The 18,457-nt window shown below is 38.3% G+C and overlaps 2 protein-coding genes across 8 annotated transcripts in view; both read left to right on the forward strand.

Annotated features, from left to right (window-relative positions):
• Nucleotides 1-18,457, forward strand: part of LOC136687463 (CD48 antigen-like) — a 114,070-nt gene that overhangs the window by 18,914 nt on the left and 76,699 nt on the right. Inside the window, exons 3-6 of one of the 3 annotated variants that reach the window (XM_066661887.1) lie at nucleotides 356-646; nucleotides 825-947; nucleotides 1,053-1,126; nucleotides 4,284-7,810. The exons of 1 other annotated variant lie outside the window; for it this stretch is intronic. In XM_066661887.1, the coding sequence (XP_066517984.1) occupies nucleotides 356-646; nucleotides 825-947; nucleotides 1,053-1,126; nucleotides 4,284-4,355 (560 nt within the window). In that variant the 3' untranslated portion in view covers nucleotides 4,356-7,810. Of the gene's footprint in view, nucleotides 1-355; nucleotides 647-824; nucleotides 948-1,052; nucleotides 1,127-1,386; nucleotides 2,989-4,283; nucleotides 7,811-18,457 lie in introns of those variants that run through there. One more of the 3 variants, XM_066661886.1, reaches the window with a different exon arrangement.
• Nucleotides 8,958-16,567, forward strand: LOC136687454 (sterile alpha motif domain-containing protein 3-like). 5 transcript variants are annotated; one of them, XM_066661867.1, is made up of 10 exons: nucleotides 8,964-9,465; nucleotides 10,135-10,225; nucleotides 12,553-13,280; nucleotides 13,441-13,607; nucleotides 13,732-13,819; nucleotides 13,916-14,083; nucleotides 14,181-14,396; nucleotides 14,482-14,647; nucleotides 15,135-15,214; nucleotides 15,300-16,567. In XM_066661867.1, the coding sequence occupies exons 6-10, from the start codon at nucleotides 13,994-13,996 to the stop codon at nucleotides 15,594-15,596; spliced, it is 849 nt and encodes a 282-aa protein (XP_066517964.1). In that variant the 5' UTR covers nucleotides 8,964-9,465; nucleotides 10,135-10,225; nucleotides 12,553-13,280; nucleotides 13,441-13,607; nucleotides 13,732-13,819; nucleotides 13,916-13,993; the 3' UTR covers nucleotides 15,597-16,567. The 5 variants fall into 5 exon arrangements, 2 of the variants coding, with proteins under 2 accessions (XP_066517964.1, XP_066517965.1); XM_066661868.1 differs by having other exon boundaries at nucleotides 13,151-13,280; XR_010800474.1 differs by lacking the exons at nucleotides 14,181-14,396; nucleotides 14,482-14,647; nucleotides 15,135-15,214; nucleotides 15,300-16,567 and having other exon boundaries at nucleotides 8,958-9,465; nucleotides 10,135-12,689; nucleotides 13,151-13,280; nucleotides 13,916-13,968.

The following is an 18,457-nucleotide window of genomic DNA, read 5'->3' on the forward strand; positions in this document are numbered from 1 at the left end:
ATGTCTATTGTGTCCGACACTTTTAAAACATGTTGAATTCCTCTAATAGTAGGTTAGCATCACTGATGCTGTTTTATGGTTCTTGTGGAGCGGGAAATAATATTTTCCAGAATGTTTTTCCCTTGAACAGAGATTTGGCACACAGCTCATACCTGCTAGTTGCAGTAGATTCTAGGCATGTTGAAACCTGTCTGTTTTGCATCCTGCAGCCCCAGTATGAGATTAGGAGGAGAATCTTGGCTTATCCCTGCCCAGTAAATTCATTTCAGTGTATTCCTCTAGTGCTTTGATTTGGTGCTTATTATTGTTTTGACATATACAGAATGTCCTTTTTGTTCTGTTTTGCATTTCCTAGCTCCAGTATTAAAGCCAGTAATTAGAAATGGAACAGAAAACTGCTCAGTGAGTCTGAGAGACTGGTGTTCTCCTCTGTGCACTGTGGAGAATGAGCAGGATGTGAACTTGTCCTGGTTTAAAGATAATGAGAGAATCTCCAACATCAGCAGCACAGTCTCCAGTGACTGTCTATCTCTCCCCCTGAATATAACCATCTCAAACTGTTCTACTTACACCTGTGTAGCTGCTAATCCAGTCAGCAACCAAACCACACAGCTCAAACTTACACAGCTATGTTATAATAAAACAGGTAAGTTTAGTATTTCTTTGCCTTCATTTTTGTCATATCTGTAGTTAACTAAAACTGATTTGGACTTGGTTAGCAGCAAATAAGCAAACTTCATAACTTCTTTGATGATGTGGTGTGGATACTGTACATTGTCTTATTACAGAAGTGTTTGATTTACTGCAGGTTTTTTTTTTAACAGAAAGAAGTGCTCATGACAGGCATATCATCATTCCACTGGCTGTCCTGATTGGTCTGTGTGTGATTGCTGCTGGATCATTAATTTTATTTAAATTGTGTTGCAAAGAGAAGACCGAAGAACAACGTAATATATTTATCTTTTTTCGAACAAATCCAAGTGTCTTTGTATTTGTATATGGAATACATTTTGCTTCATTTATACAATGTACTGTGTTCTCTTTTATGACAGTATTAGCTGAAAATGGTGAGGCGGATTATCCTGAAGTGAAAATCACATCTCCGAATTCAAAAGAAGCTTATGAGGTATTTAAGTTATACACACCATCTCCATTTCACTCTGTCACGCGTCTCACACTGTTGCAGTTATACTTACATCAACATTACTTTATTTATCTTCTTCCTTTTACATTAAAAACAATAAAAAGAGCATCCTAAGATTAATATAATGTACTGAGAAGTGGTTCATGTTGAAATCAGCACACTGTGATATTTATTATGAATGAAAACATAAGCTGGATCTGATATCCATTCATTAATTATCTGTAACCGCTTATCCAATTTAGGGTCGCGGGGGGTCCAGAGCCTACCTGGAATCATTGGGCGCAAGGCGGGAATACATCCTGGAGGGGACACCAGTCCTTCACAGGGCAACACAGACACACACACATTCACTCACACCTACGGACACGTTCGAGTCTGCAACATGTGTTTTTGGACTGTGGGAGGAAACCGGAGCACCCGGAGGAAACCCACGCGGACACAGGGAGAACACACCAACTCCTCACAGACAGTCACCCGGAGCGGGAATCGAACCCACAACCTCCAGCCCCTGGAGCTGTGTGACTGCGACACTACCTGCTGCGCCATCGTGCCGCCGGATCTGATATGAATATGTTAAATAATTCTGCATGACACAAGAAGCCATAAACTGAGTTACAGTGTGTACCCTTTGGCCATACTCCAGACGATGCACATAATTATTTATTGCCCCATTGTCTGTTTAGATGAATGTTTGTTATTCGCTGCTCAAGTGGCAGACCAGGGTCCAACCACAGAGCTGTGAAGACTGTTGTAATTTTAATTTTATGTTATGTTCATGGAATTACTTCACTGTGGCCTGAGCTTATGAGATCATTTCATCTGTTTGGTAGAGGTGGGCAGATCGATCCATATATCGATAATATCAGTACCAACACTGGTATTGGTATTGATCAATATTCGTGTAAAAAGATCGATACTCAAGGTTTTCTTCTCTCCCACTGCTCTCTGGCTCAAGTCTGTGTGTGACTCTGTGCAGAGCGCGCGCACCACCCCACCCCATCAACAAAATTAAGAAAATGTGACAAAATTACAGTCTGGTAGCTTTATGTCAACTTCTTGGTTTGAGGCGGTGTCTAAAATATGCAAAATTTGCTCTTGTCTTGTTTTATCATCTACAGCCACCGGGTGTTTCTGCATCTGCTCCAATTTTGATTACAGAGCTAAATAAGTACAAAAGTATATGAATATTGACATAAGTATTTGAATCCTGAAGTATGTGAATTTTGTAAATTTTAATTATATTTACCTGAACTTTGTCTATTTAAACTATTGTGTGTTATAAAGTTGTGAGATGTTGAAATATTGTATTTATACAATATTGTGATTGTATAAATTCTAGTCAAACCGTTAGGGGAAAAGCCCAGTTTAACTCGCTGTAGTGATATAACAGATCATAGCTGTCCAATGAAATATATTCAACTCAAAATATAGTAACTTTACACTAGAAGGAAACTTCTGAACCTTCAAAGGAAGTCAATGTAAAAAGATTTTATTCAAAGTGATTTTGTAGAATTTCTATTGTTTCATTCATCATGAAATCTTAATAATAATTTGAAGGACAGTGGCTGTGTAAGAATGTGGTTAACTAGGTTTTTCATGGCAGTTCAGTGTATGAACATCGAAAGCCTGTTATTGTCTGTTCATAAAATAATACAAAACTGAACTCCACTGCACTGAAATGACATTCAAGCTGATAACTCACCTGATCATGACAGAATCTGGCCAGATTACATTTTAACTGTAATGTTTTTAACGTGACTAAACACACGTATATTTACGCTAATAAAGGAACTGAGTATTTATGCAGAAATACTTCCATTTGTACAGCAAGAACACCTTTATAAATCAGTTAATGGAGTCACAGCCTCGTTTTAAATATTTATCAGAAAAAGAGGAGAATAAATGGCCAAAGTGTTGCTATTTAAAAATGCGTTCATGCACATAGAATCATAAGCATGTTTTTGAAAACATTATACATATATAAACATATTCACTAGTGATATTTTGTGTCACTGCAGATAACTGATTCTAAATTGTAGATAGCTGTTCATTTCCAGTGCGGAGCCTCTTCTTGTTACAGAAAAAATAAAATTCACTTATTTCTACAAAGGCATTTCTTTCCTTTTTGGGGTGGCACGGTGGCGCAGCAGGTAGGTGTCGCTGTCACACAGCTCCAGGGACCTGGAGGTTGTGGGTTCGATTCCCGCTCCGGGTGACTGTCTGTGAGGAGTTGGTGTGTTCTCCCCGTGTCCGCGTGGGTTTCCTCCAGGTGCTCCGGTTTCCTCCCACAGTCCAAAAACACACGTTGATAGGTGGATTGGCAACTCAAAAGTGTGTGTCTGTGTTGCCCTGTGAAGGACTGGCGCCCCCTCCAGGGTGTATTCCTGCCTTGCGCCCAATGATTCCAGGTAGGCTCTGGACCCGCCGCGACCCTGAACTGGATAAGTGGTTACTGATAATGAATGAATAACCGGTTTGGGCTGTTAATGTCTGGGACTTCACAAGTTTTCTCTTCAATCTGATCCATGCTTTTATTTTTACTTGAAGCATTTATGTACGGTGATGTTAGCTCTTTTATGTTGTTCAGCTCAGTTTTACACTGGTTGCTGTTTGCTGTCTCTATACAATTAGTCTGAATCAGTTAATAGGATAGTTCTGGTGCTAACAGCGCACATATTGTACTTATAAATTGAATAAGGATTTATCTGTGCCATGCTTTATAATCACTGTTCAAATGTACAATGAAATTTGACCTCTACATTTAACCCCTCAGTGGCAATGAACAAACACATTCACACTAATGACTAGTGCCCGATTAAGACTGCACATGCACAGAACATCATGCTTGTGTACACTCTGCCTTTAGCTCTGATATATGACTAATTTCTACTTCGAGCATTGGGAATTTTATCCAAGTTCCTGTATCCACATATTAATATATGTATTGAAACTAAACATCATTCCAGTATAAGTTGATTCCTCTGTGTGCTTTATGGTTTTCACTTAGAGGTCATATTTAAAGGCCACAGCCAATGAATGCAAAGCAAATTTAAATTCAGTGTTGAAGGATTGAGCATGTAAAGATTTTTAGTTATTAACATAATGAGTTTTTAATATAAGTGTTTTGCTGTGTTTACAGGGCAAAGTTTCCAGAGAGACAAAAAATCAAGACCAGAGTGAGACCGTGGTGTACTCGCATATCAAGTTCTAACTCAGCGTCCATATATCCTTTTCATGTAGTTTTTGATTGTTTTTTTTTTCAGTATTCAACCTGTTATGTCTCACACCTTTTCTGACATAAATATGAGAGTGTAAACACTTGGACATACATAGAATACAGATTTTTTTTTTCATAAGTTCATAAGATTGTATGTGTTGCATTATTTAAACCTGTTTTTTTTTTTTTGCTTTACCCTTTGTGTACTTTGGCACATTAAGAGTTTAAGAGTGATTCTAATGTTTTCACAAATTTTTTTTGTGAATGACTCGAACAGAGAGACTTAGACCGATAGAGAGGGAACTAAACTGACAGGGAACTGGACAGAGAAACCTAGGTAGAGGGAGCTAAATAGACACCTGGATAGCGAGAACTAAACAGACAAAGAAAGCTAAACAGACTAATCCAAAACACAGAAAACTAAACAGACTAAACTTGGACACAGACAGCTAAACTGACTAAACTAAAACACCGAAAGCTAAACAGAGAAAACACAAACAGACATGAGACAAGAGAGATACAAAGACTGACTTGGATGGCATGAGAAACAGACAAGACAGACCAGAGAGCACAAAATGAAGGTGGAATGTCCAACAAAGAAACACAGAGACAAGGGAATTTAAATGAACACCACAGACAAGGGACACCTGGACTGATAACGAGGGGGTAGGATTACAAATGACACTGACAAGGAAGAGGGACATGGGCAGAGACATGGACAATAGGAAACAGAGCCATCCAGGGGAAGGTTATTTGCCCTCTCACCAACTGAGTATGCAGCAGTGTCAGATGCTGGTCTTTCAAGGAGGGGAAGCTCACTTTCGGCCTACATCATAAAATGTGTCGGTTTATTTATATGTAAATTCTACCCTACCCTTTTCAAGAAAATGATCTGTGACCCTGTCGTACCAACAAGGCGTCTTTTCCAGTGAATTGACTAGTGTCCTCTCAATGACCAGCAGAGCTAGGCTGCTTAAACGGCCTTGGCCCATGTGAAGTGTGTCCGCCTGTGAGTGCTTTGTGACGGTGGAGGGGCTCAGCAGCACCTGCTAGAAACTGCGATAGAAGTCAGAAAGAGTGATAGAAGTCAGTCTCCAAACACAAGCAGCTACAAAAAACCCCACCAGAAATAGAAGCTCGATTTGTCACTATTTTTTAACAAAGAAAATGCCGCTAAGAGGTTTAAGAAAGTCTGGTTCAACTCAGAACAGAATGAAAACGTAATGCTCCCACGGATCTTTACACCAAAGGATCGCTGATTCGCTCATTTCGCTGTCAATCAAAAAGGGATTCAGCCTCAGACAGATCATCCAATCATCATGCAGAAGTTGAGCGTCCGGGCCAGCCGAGGCCAGCCCACTGCCCCATAGACCCCCAGAGACGCTGAGCGTCTGATGGGCGGGACAAAGCCCAGCATTTATCCAATGATTCGTCTCGTTTCGCCACCCTTCGCTGCTTCTCCATTGAACTCTGTGGACGCTCAGCGTACGCACTGTTTAAATCACTGTGAATCTGCGCGAATGAAGCCGCATCTTTACCAGTGATAAGAAGCCGATTCTGAACAAAAGTTAATCGCGTTGTAGTGCATATTTATTCAATGACATGTACACACAACAGTATATATTTGATCACTTATTTTTTGACATTTTAGGGGAAGCTGAGCTTCCCTTGCAGTCTTAGAGCAATCGCCACTGGTATGCAGCTATGGATGCATATGTTCGGAGGCTCTTCAGTCAGGCTTTATAAAACTTTTCTCTACTCCTGCTGGAGCAAGTTTTTTCTTTGTGGAGAAAGGAAGGATGGAGGGCTTTGCCCTTGAATCAATTACTTTGGTCTGAACGGAATAATGGTGAAACCCCTTCACACTCATGCCCTCTGCTTTTAAGGCACTGCAGCAGGCATCTGTATTCACTAAGCTGGATTTGCACAGCGTCTACAACCTCATCCGTATAAGACAAGGGGATGAATGGAAGACGGCATTCATTACACTCTCAGGGCATTATGAGTACCAGGTGATGCCCTTTGGGCTCATGAATGCACCAACTATCTTCCACCTTTTATTAATGTGGTTTTGAGGGACAGCTACAGCTACTGTAGGTGAACCGTCTATTTGTAAAGTTGGAGAAATCGGTGTTCCGTGGCCTTTCTTGGCTTCATCATTGCCAAGGATTCTCTTCGCATGAATCCAGGTAAAATGAAAGCAGTCCTTGACTGGCCACATCCCACCTCCCTTTAGCAGGTCCAGCATTTCTTGGGGTTTTCCAACTTCTTCCGACAATTTGTATGGAATTTTAGTTCCGTGGCATCACCCCTCCCAGGACCCTTCTGCTGGACCACAGAGACCCAGAAAGCCTTCAATGACATAAAGCGTCTGCTTACATCACCACCGATCCTCCAACTACCTGACCCTGTGGAATTGTTTGTTGTCGAGGTCAATGTTTCTGATATTGGGATGGTGCTTTTCCAGCACCAAGGACCCAATAAGAAGTTCCACCCATGTGTTTATTATTCCCAACATCTCACTCCAGCTGAGCACTACTATAGCATTGGGGATAGGAAGCCCCTAGCAGTTAAGTTGGTGCTAGAGGAGTGGAGGCACTGGTTGGAGGGAGCTAAGCATCCATTTGTGGTCTGGACTGACCACAAGAATCTGGCCTATATACAACAGGCCAAGCGACTCGGTGGGCATTGTTCTTCTGCCACTGCAACTTCCTGTTATCATGTAGGCCTGGATCAAAGAACATGAAGCCAGATGCCCTGTCCAGGCAAAGAGAACCAGTGGATCCTGACCAGTGGGACATGCCTCTTCTTTTACTGGGCATCCAGGAGTCACCAGGAGTCACCCTGGAGATTCTTAACAGATGCTTCTGGTGGACAGAAATAGAGAGGGATGTCCGGGCCTTCATTGCTTCTTGTGAGGTGTGTAAAAGAAGTAAGGTCTCTGCCACAGGGTATCCTCCTCCCTTTGCCAATTCCTGCCCGTCCTTGGTCTCACATTGTGACAGGCTTACCCCCGTTCAAAGGCACTAAAGTCATCTGGGTTATAGTGGATCACTTCTCTAAGGCCTGTAAATTTGTGCCACTGCCCAAACTCTCCTCAGCCAAAGAGACAGCAGATCCCCTCCTCCTCCAACATGTGGTCAGGGTGCATGGGATTCCTGTGTCAAGGATGTAGTGTCTGGGCGAAGTTTTATCAAGGGAAAATATTGTAACTAAATAATTACAGCTAAGTTTCTATATAAAGAACATTTGGGAGGCAAGGGTGAGCTGAACTTAAAGGGTAGAGTGTTTCAGTGTCAAGGCTGATTTTAGTTTGGTTCTAGTCTTGTATAATTATTGTACTCCTTTGTTATAGACACCATTGTCATTCCCAGCATGCAATTTTGGTTTCAGCAGGGCATGCTGGTTTGAATCAAGCCTAAGGCAGTCACAGTTAATACACAAAGCACCTCAACATATATATATATATATATATATATATATATATATATATATATATATATATATATATATATATATATTGGGTCCACCACCCATTCATCTCGTAACATAATATGATGAAGCGTAAATGATGAAATCCCAAAGTTCTATGCAAGCTTAAGTTGAGAAGTGTTATGCTTGCGCTATTTGCCTGCGTTATATTGTTATATTTGGCACAGCAGCCTAATGTTTGTACTTACACACCATCTTCAATACACAAGCAGTGTGCACACAACTGAGTGTCTTTTTCAACAATGGGCGTGTATCAGATTGTCTTAATGTTTAAAAAGTGTTTCTCCAAATATAAATAAAACATGTCCTACACTCTTAAAAAAAAGGGTTCTTCATGGGTTCTTTGCTACAGGCAATGGTTCTATATAGAACCATGAATACTCAAAGAACTCTCTGAATACCTAAATGGTTCTTTGCAGCTCAGGAAAGGGTTCTTTGTTTGTGTTATTGTGTAATTATGCTACAGTATGCTGGCATTGGGGGTCAAGTATATGTTTTTATGTGTTGTCCTGAATTTATTTTACTTCTTTATGCATGTTGTCCAAAATGTATTGGTTCTTACTGCTATGGGCTCATTAAAGCTGCAATAATAATAATAACAATAATAAGTCATTATTATTTATGCAGCTGTAATGAGTCTGTAACAAAACGAACCAATACATTCTAGACAATATATAAATTATTGTTGTTGTTGTTTTTATTCATTATTAATATTTTTATTATTATTATTATGCTTATTATTGTTGTCTTTTTTTATTTACATTTTGGAACAATTTCTACAGTTAATTTTGGCAGCTGATTTTGATTTAGCTTAAGGCTTTTGACTAAAATGTGAATTAATCAATTAACATTAATAACAAATAGCCTAATTTTAGCGATGTAATTTTGAAAGTTTTACTATATTTTAGCTATATTTTAATAATAACCTTAATAAACAAAAGCTTAAAATGATATTACATTTAAAAACGTTAACATCTAAAAATAAGGAAATATGGAAAAAATTGCCATTTTTCTTCAAATACATTTTTCATTTATTTAACATTTACAATTAAAGTTTAAAGTGCTCTGCATATAGAGACTGAGTCGACTCTAAGAGATGGAACTCTATGAATCGTTGGCCTAGAATTTATACGAGCGACTCTCAGAAGTTGGAAGAATCGATTCTTTGGGAGTCAACTCCTCTTCAAATGTTTTATTTCCTTGCGATTTTCTGTTTTCAAAATCAGAAATAATGGGTCATTTATCATTCAATTTTTGGTTAGTGTTTATTCGTTGAGGAAAATGGCAAAACATGGTTGCCTGATTTTCGTTGTGAAAAAAAAATTAAAATTGCTTTTCTAGTTATCTTGATTAAATACTTCGCAAGCTTCACAAAATAGTTCTTTATTTTCCATCTGTGCCAGCTGCAGCTTTGTGAGACTGAACAGTAAGTTATAACACTGAACGTCTTAGATATGCTGGTCTAGACATGAGTCTCTCTCTCGGTGCGAAGTTCAGTTCGCTGCGGGACCAGTTTGGCGTTGTCTCTGGGCGCGGGAATGCGCATGTTCAGCGCGGCTGCCGGTGAACAAACGCCGCAGCTCGAGCGCGCTACCCTTCACACTTTTCTGAGGTAAGTCCACAGTCTGTAAACACAAAGTAATTTATCGCCAGGCTTAGAACCCGCGGCTACATTTAGCTGGAAAACTTTCGTGTTAGACTGACTAGGTGCGATGCCAGACAATGTAATAATAGCTAACGATTTATTTAATTTTTAGTTCGACATTAGAAGACTGTTAGCTTAATGCTAACTCGCTAGCGGTCGTTATTTTAGCCGTTGTTAATATTCAGATGTAGTTTAGCTAGCTAGATTTTTGCAGTTGGAGTTGTTTGTAAACTTTGACAAGAATAATAGTAATAATGTAGCTAGCGACAACTATCTGAATGAATATTTCATATGGAGCTGCCGAAATGTCATTTAACACTGAATATTTTATTTGCTAGAAAGAATGGTTTAAAAGGAATGCTTACTTAGGCAAGTTTGTATTTTCCTTGGTGAGGATGTTGTGTTTATAATGTGCAACTGTGATAAAAAAAAACTAAAAGTATGATTTTACTTGCTATAATATCAAGTGCATCAAGCCACATTAACTTTCACTGGAAAGGTTTTTTATAGCATGTTATAGCTAGTGTTCTACCTCTGAACATGACCAAAAATCAAGATTTGAGTGATTTTGATGAAAGACAAATTGGAAATTACAGTAATGTTATGCCTGTGTGTGTGTGTTTTCTTTGTTTATAGACAATGAGTGACTATACATCTTGGACACCTGCGGAAGTATGCCAGTGGCTAGAGAGAAACAGTTTGGGTGAATTCTCTGATGTTTTCATGGGTGAGATCCACCAAACAAGATCCTAAAGGACTGTCCTGCTCCATGTACTATTGCCCCAACTGCTCTGTTAAGAAACATTCATTATCAAAATATTTGAGGCATTTGCAGTATTTTCATGAAAGTGAACCTAACTTCTCTGTCAAATGTGGACTTGGCAATGGTTGTCCTAATGTTTACAAGAAAATAAGTTCTTTTAAGGTTCATATTTTCCGTAAACATAACTCAATCAAAGAGAACTTGGACAAAGAGTGCAAGCTGCCGTATGTTAATGAAGACGAAGGTGGTGACGAAGACAGTGATTATGATGAAATTGTCCATACAGAATTGCTCTCTGAAAAGTTAAGCCATTTTACAGAAAATGTTCAGAAACACTTTGGCCTGTTTTGTTTAAAGCTACAGGAAAAACACATTGTTTCTAAGACTGTTACTCATAGTATTTCACAGGAGGTAAAAAGTTTAATTGAGCTGTTCAATGAACAGTATCGAGCTCTGCTAAAGACTTGCCTTCAAGATGCACATACAGAGCTTGATAGCCTTTCAGATCTTAAAGCACTAATTGAAGACAATCTATTTGGAAAGTGCTTTGAGCATGTAACTTCAGACTATCAGTTTGAACGGTACTGCATAAAAGAATTTGGATTGGTTCAACCTGTTGAGTATATACTTGGAACTGACCAGAGAGGGAAAAAAGACACTTTTCAGTACATACCTATTTTGGAAGTTCTTTGTCATATTTTAAAGAGGAAGGAAGTGTTCTTGTTTGTACAAAAGGAGAGAGTTTCTGATGGCGATACATTAACAGATTTCACTGATGGGTCTTTTTCTAAGAAGAAGCATGTGCTTCTTTGTTGCAGAAAGTCAGACAAATTGTTAAAATTGCAGTTGTACACAGATGAGTTTGAAATTTTGAATAGCCTTGGCTCCAAAAAATTGATTCACAAGATAGCCTGTTTCTATTTTGTTGTTGGAAATCTACCACTAAAGTACCGTTCACAACTTCAGAACATACATGTTTCTGTTTTAGTTCGAAACAAGTTATTACAAAAGTATGGTTATGAGCCTATTCTTCAGCCGCTCATCCGTGATCTCATAGAGCTACAAAACAAAGGAATATCAGTCAGTGTTGAGGGCCAAACTCATGTCCTGAAAGGAGCACTTTTTTCAATTTCAGCTGACAACCTATCTGCCCATTCCCTAGCTGGTTTCAGTGCATGTTTTAGTCATGGCTTCATTTGTCGATTCTGTATGTGCCATCATGACAACATGTGTGATTCAACTGATGAGTCATCCTGCTCCCTTTGGACCCCTGATGACCACAGAGGCCATTTAGGAGTACAAAATTCAAAATCTCTCTATGGTGTTGCTGAGCATTGTCCATTTGAAAAAATTCCTCATTTTGAGGTGACCGAATCTTTTCCACCAGATCTTATGCATGATGTATTAGAGGGTGTAATTCCACATGTTACAAGGTTAGTCTTAAAGAATCTGAACAGTGATAAACTTATCACAATTCAGCAGTTGAATGAACGACTCCAGGAGTTCCCTTTTGGACAAAATGATGTTACACACAAGCCGGTGTTGTTGAGACAGACAATCCTGCAGGTAAGTGGAATTCAAGGAAAAGCTGTTGAAAAATTTGTATTGTTTCGTCTTCTACCCTTCCTAATTGGAGACTTTGTTCCTAAACGGAATTCATACTGGGATCTCTATCTGTTATTGCGATCAGTGTGTGACATCCTTCTTGCACCTGTCATTAAAACAAGTTGGCTAAGTCCTCTGACAGCTTTAATAACAGAATTTCTGACAAGTTTTCAAAGATTGTTTCCAGATGATTTCATACCAAAGATCCATTACTTGGTTCACTACCCACGCTTGATAGAGAATTTTGGACCTCTAAGGGCACACTGGTGTCTTAGGTATGAGTCAAAGCACCTCTATTTCAAACGACTTTCATCTGTGGTTAGCAACTACCAGAATATTGCAAAAACTCTTGCAAAGCGCTACCAAATGAGACAGTGTTGGGAGTCCCAATGTAGTACCAGTTGGAATTCAGAAGCAGTCCCTCACAGTGTAACAGAAATACCTTTGCGAGTGCTCCCTTCTCAACTGAGGGAAATTTTTGTAAGTGATACTGCAAGTTTCGCAGACTCTGTTTGGAAAACAAAACACTTGGAACATGACAGAGTCCAGTACAAAGTTGGAGATTACTACATTCTTGATCTTTTACATGCTGAGGAGATTCCAGTTTTTTTTAAACTGATTCACATAATTAAGTTCCATGGTGAGTGGAAACTGTGGGAGGATTTACCAAAGTTCCCACTATTCAGAACATTTACATGCCTATGGTGTGAAGTCTACTACCCATTGGATGGTTCTGTACCCTGGTGAAGAAGTAGACTATCATCCGCTTGACTGCTACACAGATGGGAAAGGCGAACTTTACATCACCCTGCTTCATCGTCCTGTGAGAGAAAACTTAATCCTAATTACAAAATGATGCACTGAAATTTACAATGTCAAAGTGAATAGCGTTATTTATTCTTGCATACATGGCCAAGTTAACTAGCCAGAACATGTGGAGATGTAGGACTAGCATAGTTAATTAGTAATTCACTTTTACCAGAATATATGCCAAATCACTGTTGAATTTGTTTTTAAAAATTTACATGATTAAATGTTTAAGTACAGAATATTATGATTTTTATGTATTTTTACATATGTCAAACTTTGTTGTATTTGAGTATGCCTCAAATTGCGTAGTTAATAACAAAATGAAAGATTTTTACACACTATTAACAAATTAACAGTCTTTTACTTAGGTGACATTATTTGTATTCTGTGTTACACTTTTCCACAGTAAACTGTGAAATCCATGTTTTTTTGTTTTTTTTTTTCTTGAAAAAATGTGTTCTTATTTTCCCTTAGAGCATGAGATCGATGGAGCAACTTTAGGGGTTTTCACAGAGCGAATGGCAGAGAGACTGATACCCATAATAAAGAAGCAGGTCATGTTTATTTCTCTTCTGGATAAATTGAAAGCAGGTGAATCCCACAAGTAAGTACTTATGAAAAGTACATCTCAGATGTACTGTACATTGTAAAGTGGCAACATACATTTGTCCATTCTAAATATAATTCAGTTCTCATTGTTTGCTTACAAGTCGGCAACCTCAGAAAAACAGAATAATTATCATTTTGTCTCATTTGCATCATAGATCTTTGATTGAGTATACACACGGATGTGGCTCAAAAACACAGGGTTCATCTCATTTTGCCTTCCCCCCATTGTTGTTGGCTGCGCTGGAACGGAGAGACCCTGAACTCAAAAGCTCAAAGAAGTCAAAAATAAGGCTCTATTTGACCAGCTGTCTAGTAAAACACTGTAAGTGTATTCTGGTACTTGTCTTTATCCATACAAAAGGAGTATTTGTTAGTATTTTCATTCATGTCAGATCAAACATTAAAAATGCTGTAATATTTTAATTATTCGCTTAATCTTATCCAAGGTACCCTTCACACAACCAGTATGTTCAGTTGTTGTCTTCACTCATAACCATATACCCATGCCTGAGAGAGAACTTTGGATCAGGTTTTGTAAGTAGTTAATATTTTCAAAATGTATTTACTCACTTATGTTTTCAGTGTAAATTGATTTATGAGAGCCATGTGTTTGCCATGTTTTTCTGTTAGGATGCTCTGCACGAGTCCTTAAAGAACAAGTTCAAAAAGGAGAGACGCCCGCTGATCAGCGATGATGAAGTTCTCAGGATGAGAACAAAGTTTGCAATTCCAGGTTCTGGCAGAAAGCGTACATCTGAGGTTGTCCAATTACAATTTAAAGCAGGGAGAAGACTTGCTGTACGTACAAAAGAACGTTCACTTTGTACATGGCTATATTCACATGTCACTTATTGTCTCTTGTGTAAGTTCAAGTTGGTTGTGTGAATTCATATAGGTTAATGGTGCTGTTGCAACTGAAGTGTGTATGGAGGAGAGAAACATAACCGAAATTGTCAAGACAATGGCTGAGGAGGTAAAGAAGGTCCGACCAGATATGCTGTTTCTACAAGAGCAGATGACAAAGACAAGAGGATACAGAAGAACATATATCTCCTCCCATTCTACAAGAGAGATTTTAATGGAATTCCCTTGCCTTAAGTTGCCTGAAATTGTATGTTTTATGTATTTGTTAGTCTTGCAATTAACACGTTTTTTTACATGGTAACATTAACAACTTGGATATTGAACACCAACAGCTGCTTTTGGAAATGAAAGATCTCCAACACATTGACATAGACAAGCAAGTCACTACAGTGCTGAGCAAAATGGCCCCCATGATTTTACTGCGAGCATCTCGCACTGCAGTGATTAAGAGATGTCTGGAGACCATTGAGGACTGCCAAGAAGGTCCTGTAAAAAAAGGTGAGAACATCCGAACTTCCTTGTTTTAAATAGTACAACCGTTCATTCGTTCATTCATTCATTCATTCATTGTCTCTAACCGCTTATCCAGTTCAGGCCTACTCTGAATCATTAAGCGCAAGGCTAGTGCCATGATGGTGGCAAAAACATTATACCATTACCTGCAATATTTATGTGATTTTGCCAAATATTCCCATTGATTAACCAGTAGATCATGACAACTATTGAAATGACATATTATGCCATCAAACATGTAGTAAGTCATGTAGCTACAGTGGGATCTGCAAACGTTAGGTTTTTTTTATGCTCACTTGAAAAAGATGCATGGGAAAACTGAAGCTAAAAGACCAATGAGGAATTTAAAGTCTATTTGGAGAAATTTTGCCCTTCCCTTCCAAAACTTTGTGCAATGAGTTCAAGCTTTTGTGTCTTGAAAATGACTTGGGAGTGGCACTCCTTGATTTAAAATATTTTTAATTGATTATAGGTCTGCAGTTAGAGGCAGCCATCCTGTGCCTTCCGTCTCTGTTCAGTGAGGATTCCTCACTTCTCTTCACAGCTGAGGAAGTAAGCTTCTTTTAAAAAGTCAAATGTAACATTTGGATATGTTTGTTTATTTAATGTGACCAGGTCATTTTCTGTTTCTGTCTAGTCAGACACATTAGATATCGTCACACCACAGATTATTTTAAGTGGCTGTAAGGAGGGAGTTCCCTTGCAGTACAGTTTGGTGAAAGTCACCATGGACAAGGAGATCATGGTGGACGACTGCACAGATGTCTCGCTTGCCCTTGGTGTACTCTTCAGCACTTACTTTGTGTTTGGGGTGGAGTACCCTAAAGGACTTAAAAAAACTCTTACATTCCTTGAAGCATTTGTATTTAAAATGAAGGAGGAAAGATTCCTTCCAATTACGCTGAAGCGAGTATTCAATTCTCTCTGTGAGTAGACTTTACATTTGTTTTTCAGATATTTACTTGAGCTTCTCACAGTTGAACATGTTTATTGAATGTGAAATAAGATTCAATATTTTGCAAACTTTAGTATATCATCCAGTGTAGTTCAGGTTTTTTCTGCATTTCTGTGTCATATGTAATGTAAGTCCTGCAGTTTTTCCCCCCACAGATATTATTAGGATTGTTTGGACAAATCACAAGTTTCAGTGTTTAGTAAGTTTGGGTGCTTTAATTGTAAATTTTAAATTTTAAGTCATTCTTGTAAGTATTTGAATTTAAAATATATAAAGAATGTATATATTCCTGTTATACTTCAACGGTCTTCAATGTACTCACTGACCACTTCATTAGGTACTTCTACATTATATCACGTTGTAGTTATACAGTTACAGACAATGGTCCATCTGTTTCTCTGCATACTTTATCTCCCATTCACCTTGTTTGTCCATGGTCAGGAATCACATATTACCCCCACAGGGTAGGCATGATTTGGGTGGTGGATCATTCTCAGCGCTGCAGTGACAATGATGTGGTGGTGGTGTGTTAGTGTGTGTTGCACTGGTACAAGGATGCTTTTGGTTGGTGGACCATTCGCAGTCCAGCAGTGACACTGAGGGCTTTGAAATCTCCAGCAGCACCGCTGTGTCTTGTGACATAATCACCATGTCACTGCAGTGCTGAGTTTGAAATTTTTCAGAGAAAAAGACGGACTACAGTCTGTGATTATAGAACTACAAAGTGCTCCTCTATAGTAAATAGAGCTGATAAAATGGAAAATGAGTCTCGATACATGCTAGATGTACATAATGATATGGCCGGTGTGAATGTGTGTGTATACATGTTGGAGGAGTCTTTGCTTCAACATGACAATACATTTTAGTATTGTGAATTGACAAATGCCATTTTGATGTATTGAATGAAATTAAATTGTTTATTATGAATTAACTCAATAAATAAAAATATTTACTAGTATATGGTCTCCTGTTATTTCATGAAGTGATCTATGCAGTAAAATATTAAGTTTGTACATTTTAAAGAATTTGCAATTAAATTAAAAAAGTCATGGAAACATGGTTCTTTATAGTATCATTAACGGTTCTATATAGAACCCTTGAAAAGAACCCTTTCATAGGGTTCTATATAGAACCCTTTTCATAGGGTTCTATATAGAACCCTATGAAAAGGGTTCTATATAGCACCAAAAAGGGTTCCACTATTATTACAAGCCAAAGAACCCTTTTTTGGTACTATACAGAACCCTTTTTGCTAAGAGTGTATTTTCAAAATTTTGTAAAGATTTGTGTTTCAGCATCATGAAAATAATTGTTAATAGAACAGAATTCTCTGGAGAAACTGTACATGACCATATTGTTACCATGCTCAGTGGTAGTACTATATATTTTATCATAGTCGCAGTATGGCCATGGTGCCTGTTCAGAAGTGGTCTCTAAACCAGCCTTCAAATAGCTGTTCAAAATACTGGTAAAAATGTATTTCACACAGGTCAGTGTGCTGAAGAGCCTATTTAATAATTGTATGATATCAATAATTATCTTAACCTATTAATATCCAAAATGATTTACAACCAGTAAAATGTAATATGTGCTATGGTTCTGCCAATATCAACTCCTTATATGTTTATGTACAGAGATAAGATCGTTAAAAGACGAGTGTGGGAACAATAGAGACAGCCTTTACCATAGTGGTCTTAAACCCCCCACACCTTCACCTACTTAAACCCTTAAACACACACACACACTTTTGTAATTATTCTAATTGTTGAAATGATGGTTACTGCACGTTTCTTGAGTACTTCCTGCAAACAGATGCTCTGTTAATGACTACATGGCTGAGTTGACCACCTTAACAAGTTCAATAAAGGCCATATAAATAAGTATTATGTTGTGCTGTGCAGAGCCAGAGTGCTACCTACTGTGGTTGTGTCTATGTAGGTCAGAATGTATGAGGGTCTGCTGCAGAATGTAAATGTGGCCTGTGCTACCCAGTGGAAATATGTTTGAACTCACATTTGTACCTGGGTTTTGTGGTTCCAGTTCCTGTACACAGTACTTGTGTTTTTATGGGTTTTATGGCATTGATGCATACAAACCTGATGTTTACCAAACTGAACTTGTCCCTTCAAAAAGACTTTTACAGAAAAAAGAGAGTCTAAACAAATCGATCATGAAAATCTACATATATATATATATATTAGTAAATTAGTGTGCATTAGTTTCTAGTGCATTCCGGATATGGAGGTAAAATATGAAATGTTTGCAACACAGAAAATTGCCCACAGGGCATCTGTGTAAATAAGGCACTGGGGCTGGGACCCACACAGGAAACCCACACAGAGATAAGAACACACCAAACTCACAGACAGTGTCCCTAGGCAAGGTTTGAACCCACAACCCAGGACCCAGGGGCTGTGTCACAGTGAGACTACCCATACTGCTTTGTTTATTTGATTCTGCACATGTGCCCTTCAAAGGGCACTTAATAAATATCGCTTGATGCACTATAGCTGTGTCAATACCTAGGTATATCTTAATATGTATATCTGAGTCTGCCACTGTGTATACTTAACTTTTCTCTTTTAAGGGACATGATTAACCTCAACCTCATGTTGCATTACCTTAAAATTACAGACCTTTGCTGTTAATTTGTGAATTAACAATAATTTGTGAATAACAATAATTAACAATTATTTGTGAATAGAACAATGAACATAGACTATTTTTGTTTGTTTTTGGACAGTGACAATGTGATAAATTATGTCCCCTGAACACACTGGCCAGCTATGAGCGATTTGAGAGAAAAAAAATGATGCTGATAAGTATCACAAAAAAAAACC

Source organism: Hoplias malabaricus, chromosome 2 (genome assembly GCF_029633855.1).
Source record: "Hoplias malabaricus isolate fHopMal1 chromosome 2, fHopMal1.hap1, whole genome shotgun sequence".
NCBI classification, from domain to species: domain Eukaryota; kingdom Metazoa; phylum Chordata; class Actinopteri; order Characiformes; family Erythrinidae; genus Hoplias; species Hoplias malabaricus.

What these genes read in the sequence shown, in the direction of transcription:
- LOC136687454 (XM_066661867.1), top strand. Translation starts at nt 13,994, where the DNA reads ATGAGAACAAAGTTTGCAATTCCAGGTTCTGGCAGAAAGCGTACATCT. An exon ending in GCCTTAAGTTGCCTGAAATT is followed by an intron (nt 14,397 to 14,481) that starts GTATGTTTTATG and finishes GAACACCAACAG; the next exon opens with CTGCTTTTGGAAATGAAAGA. An exon ending in AGAAGGTCCTGTAAAAAAAG is followed by an intron (nt 14,648 to 15,134) that starts GTGAGAACATCC and finishes AATTGATTATAG; the next exon opens with GTCTGCAGTTAGAGGCAGCC.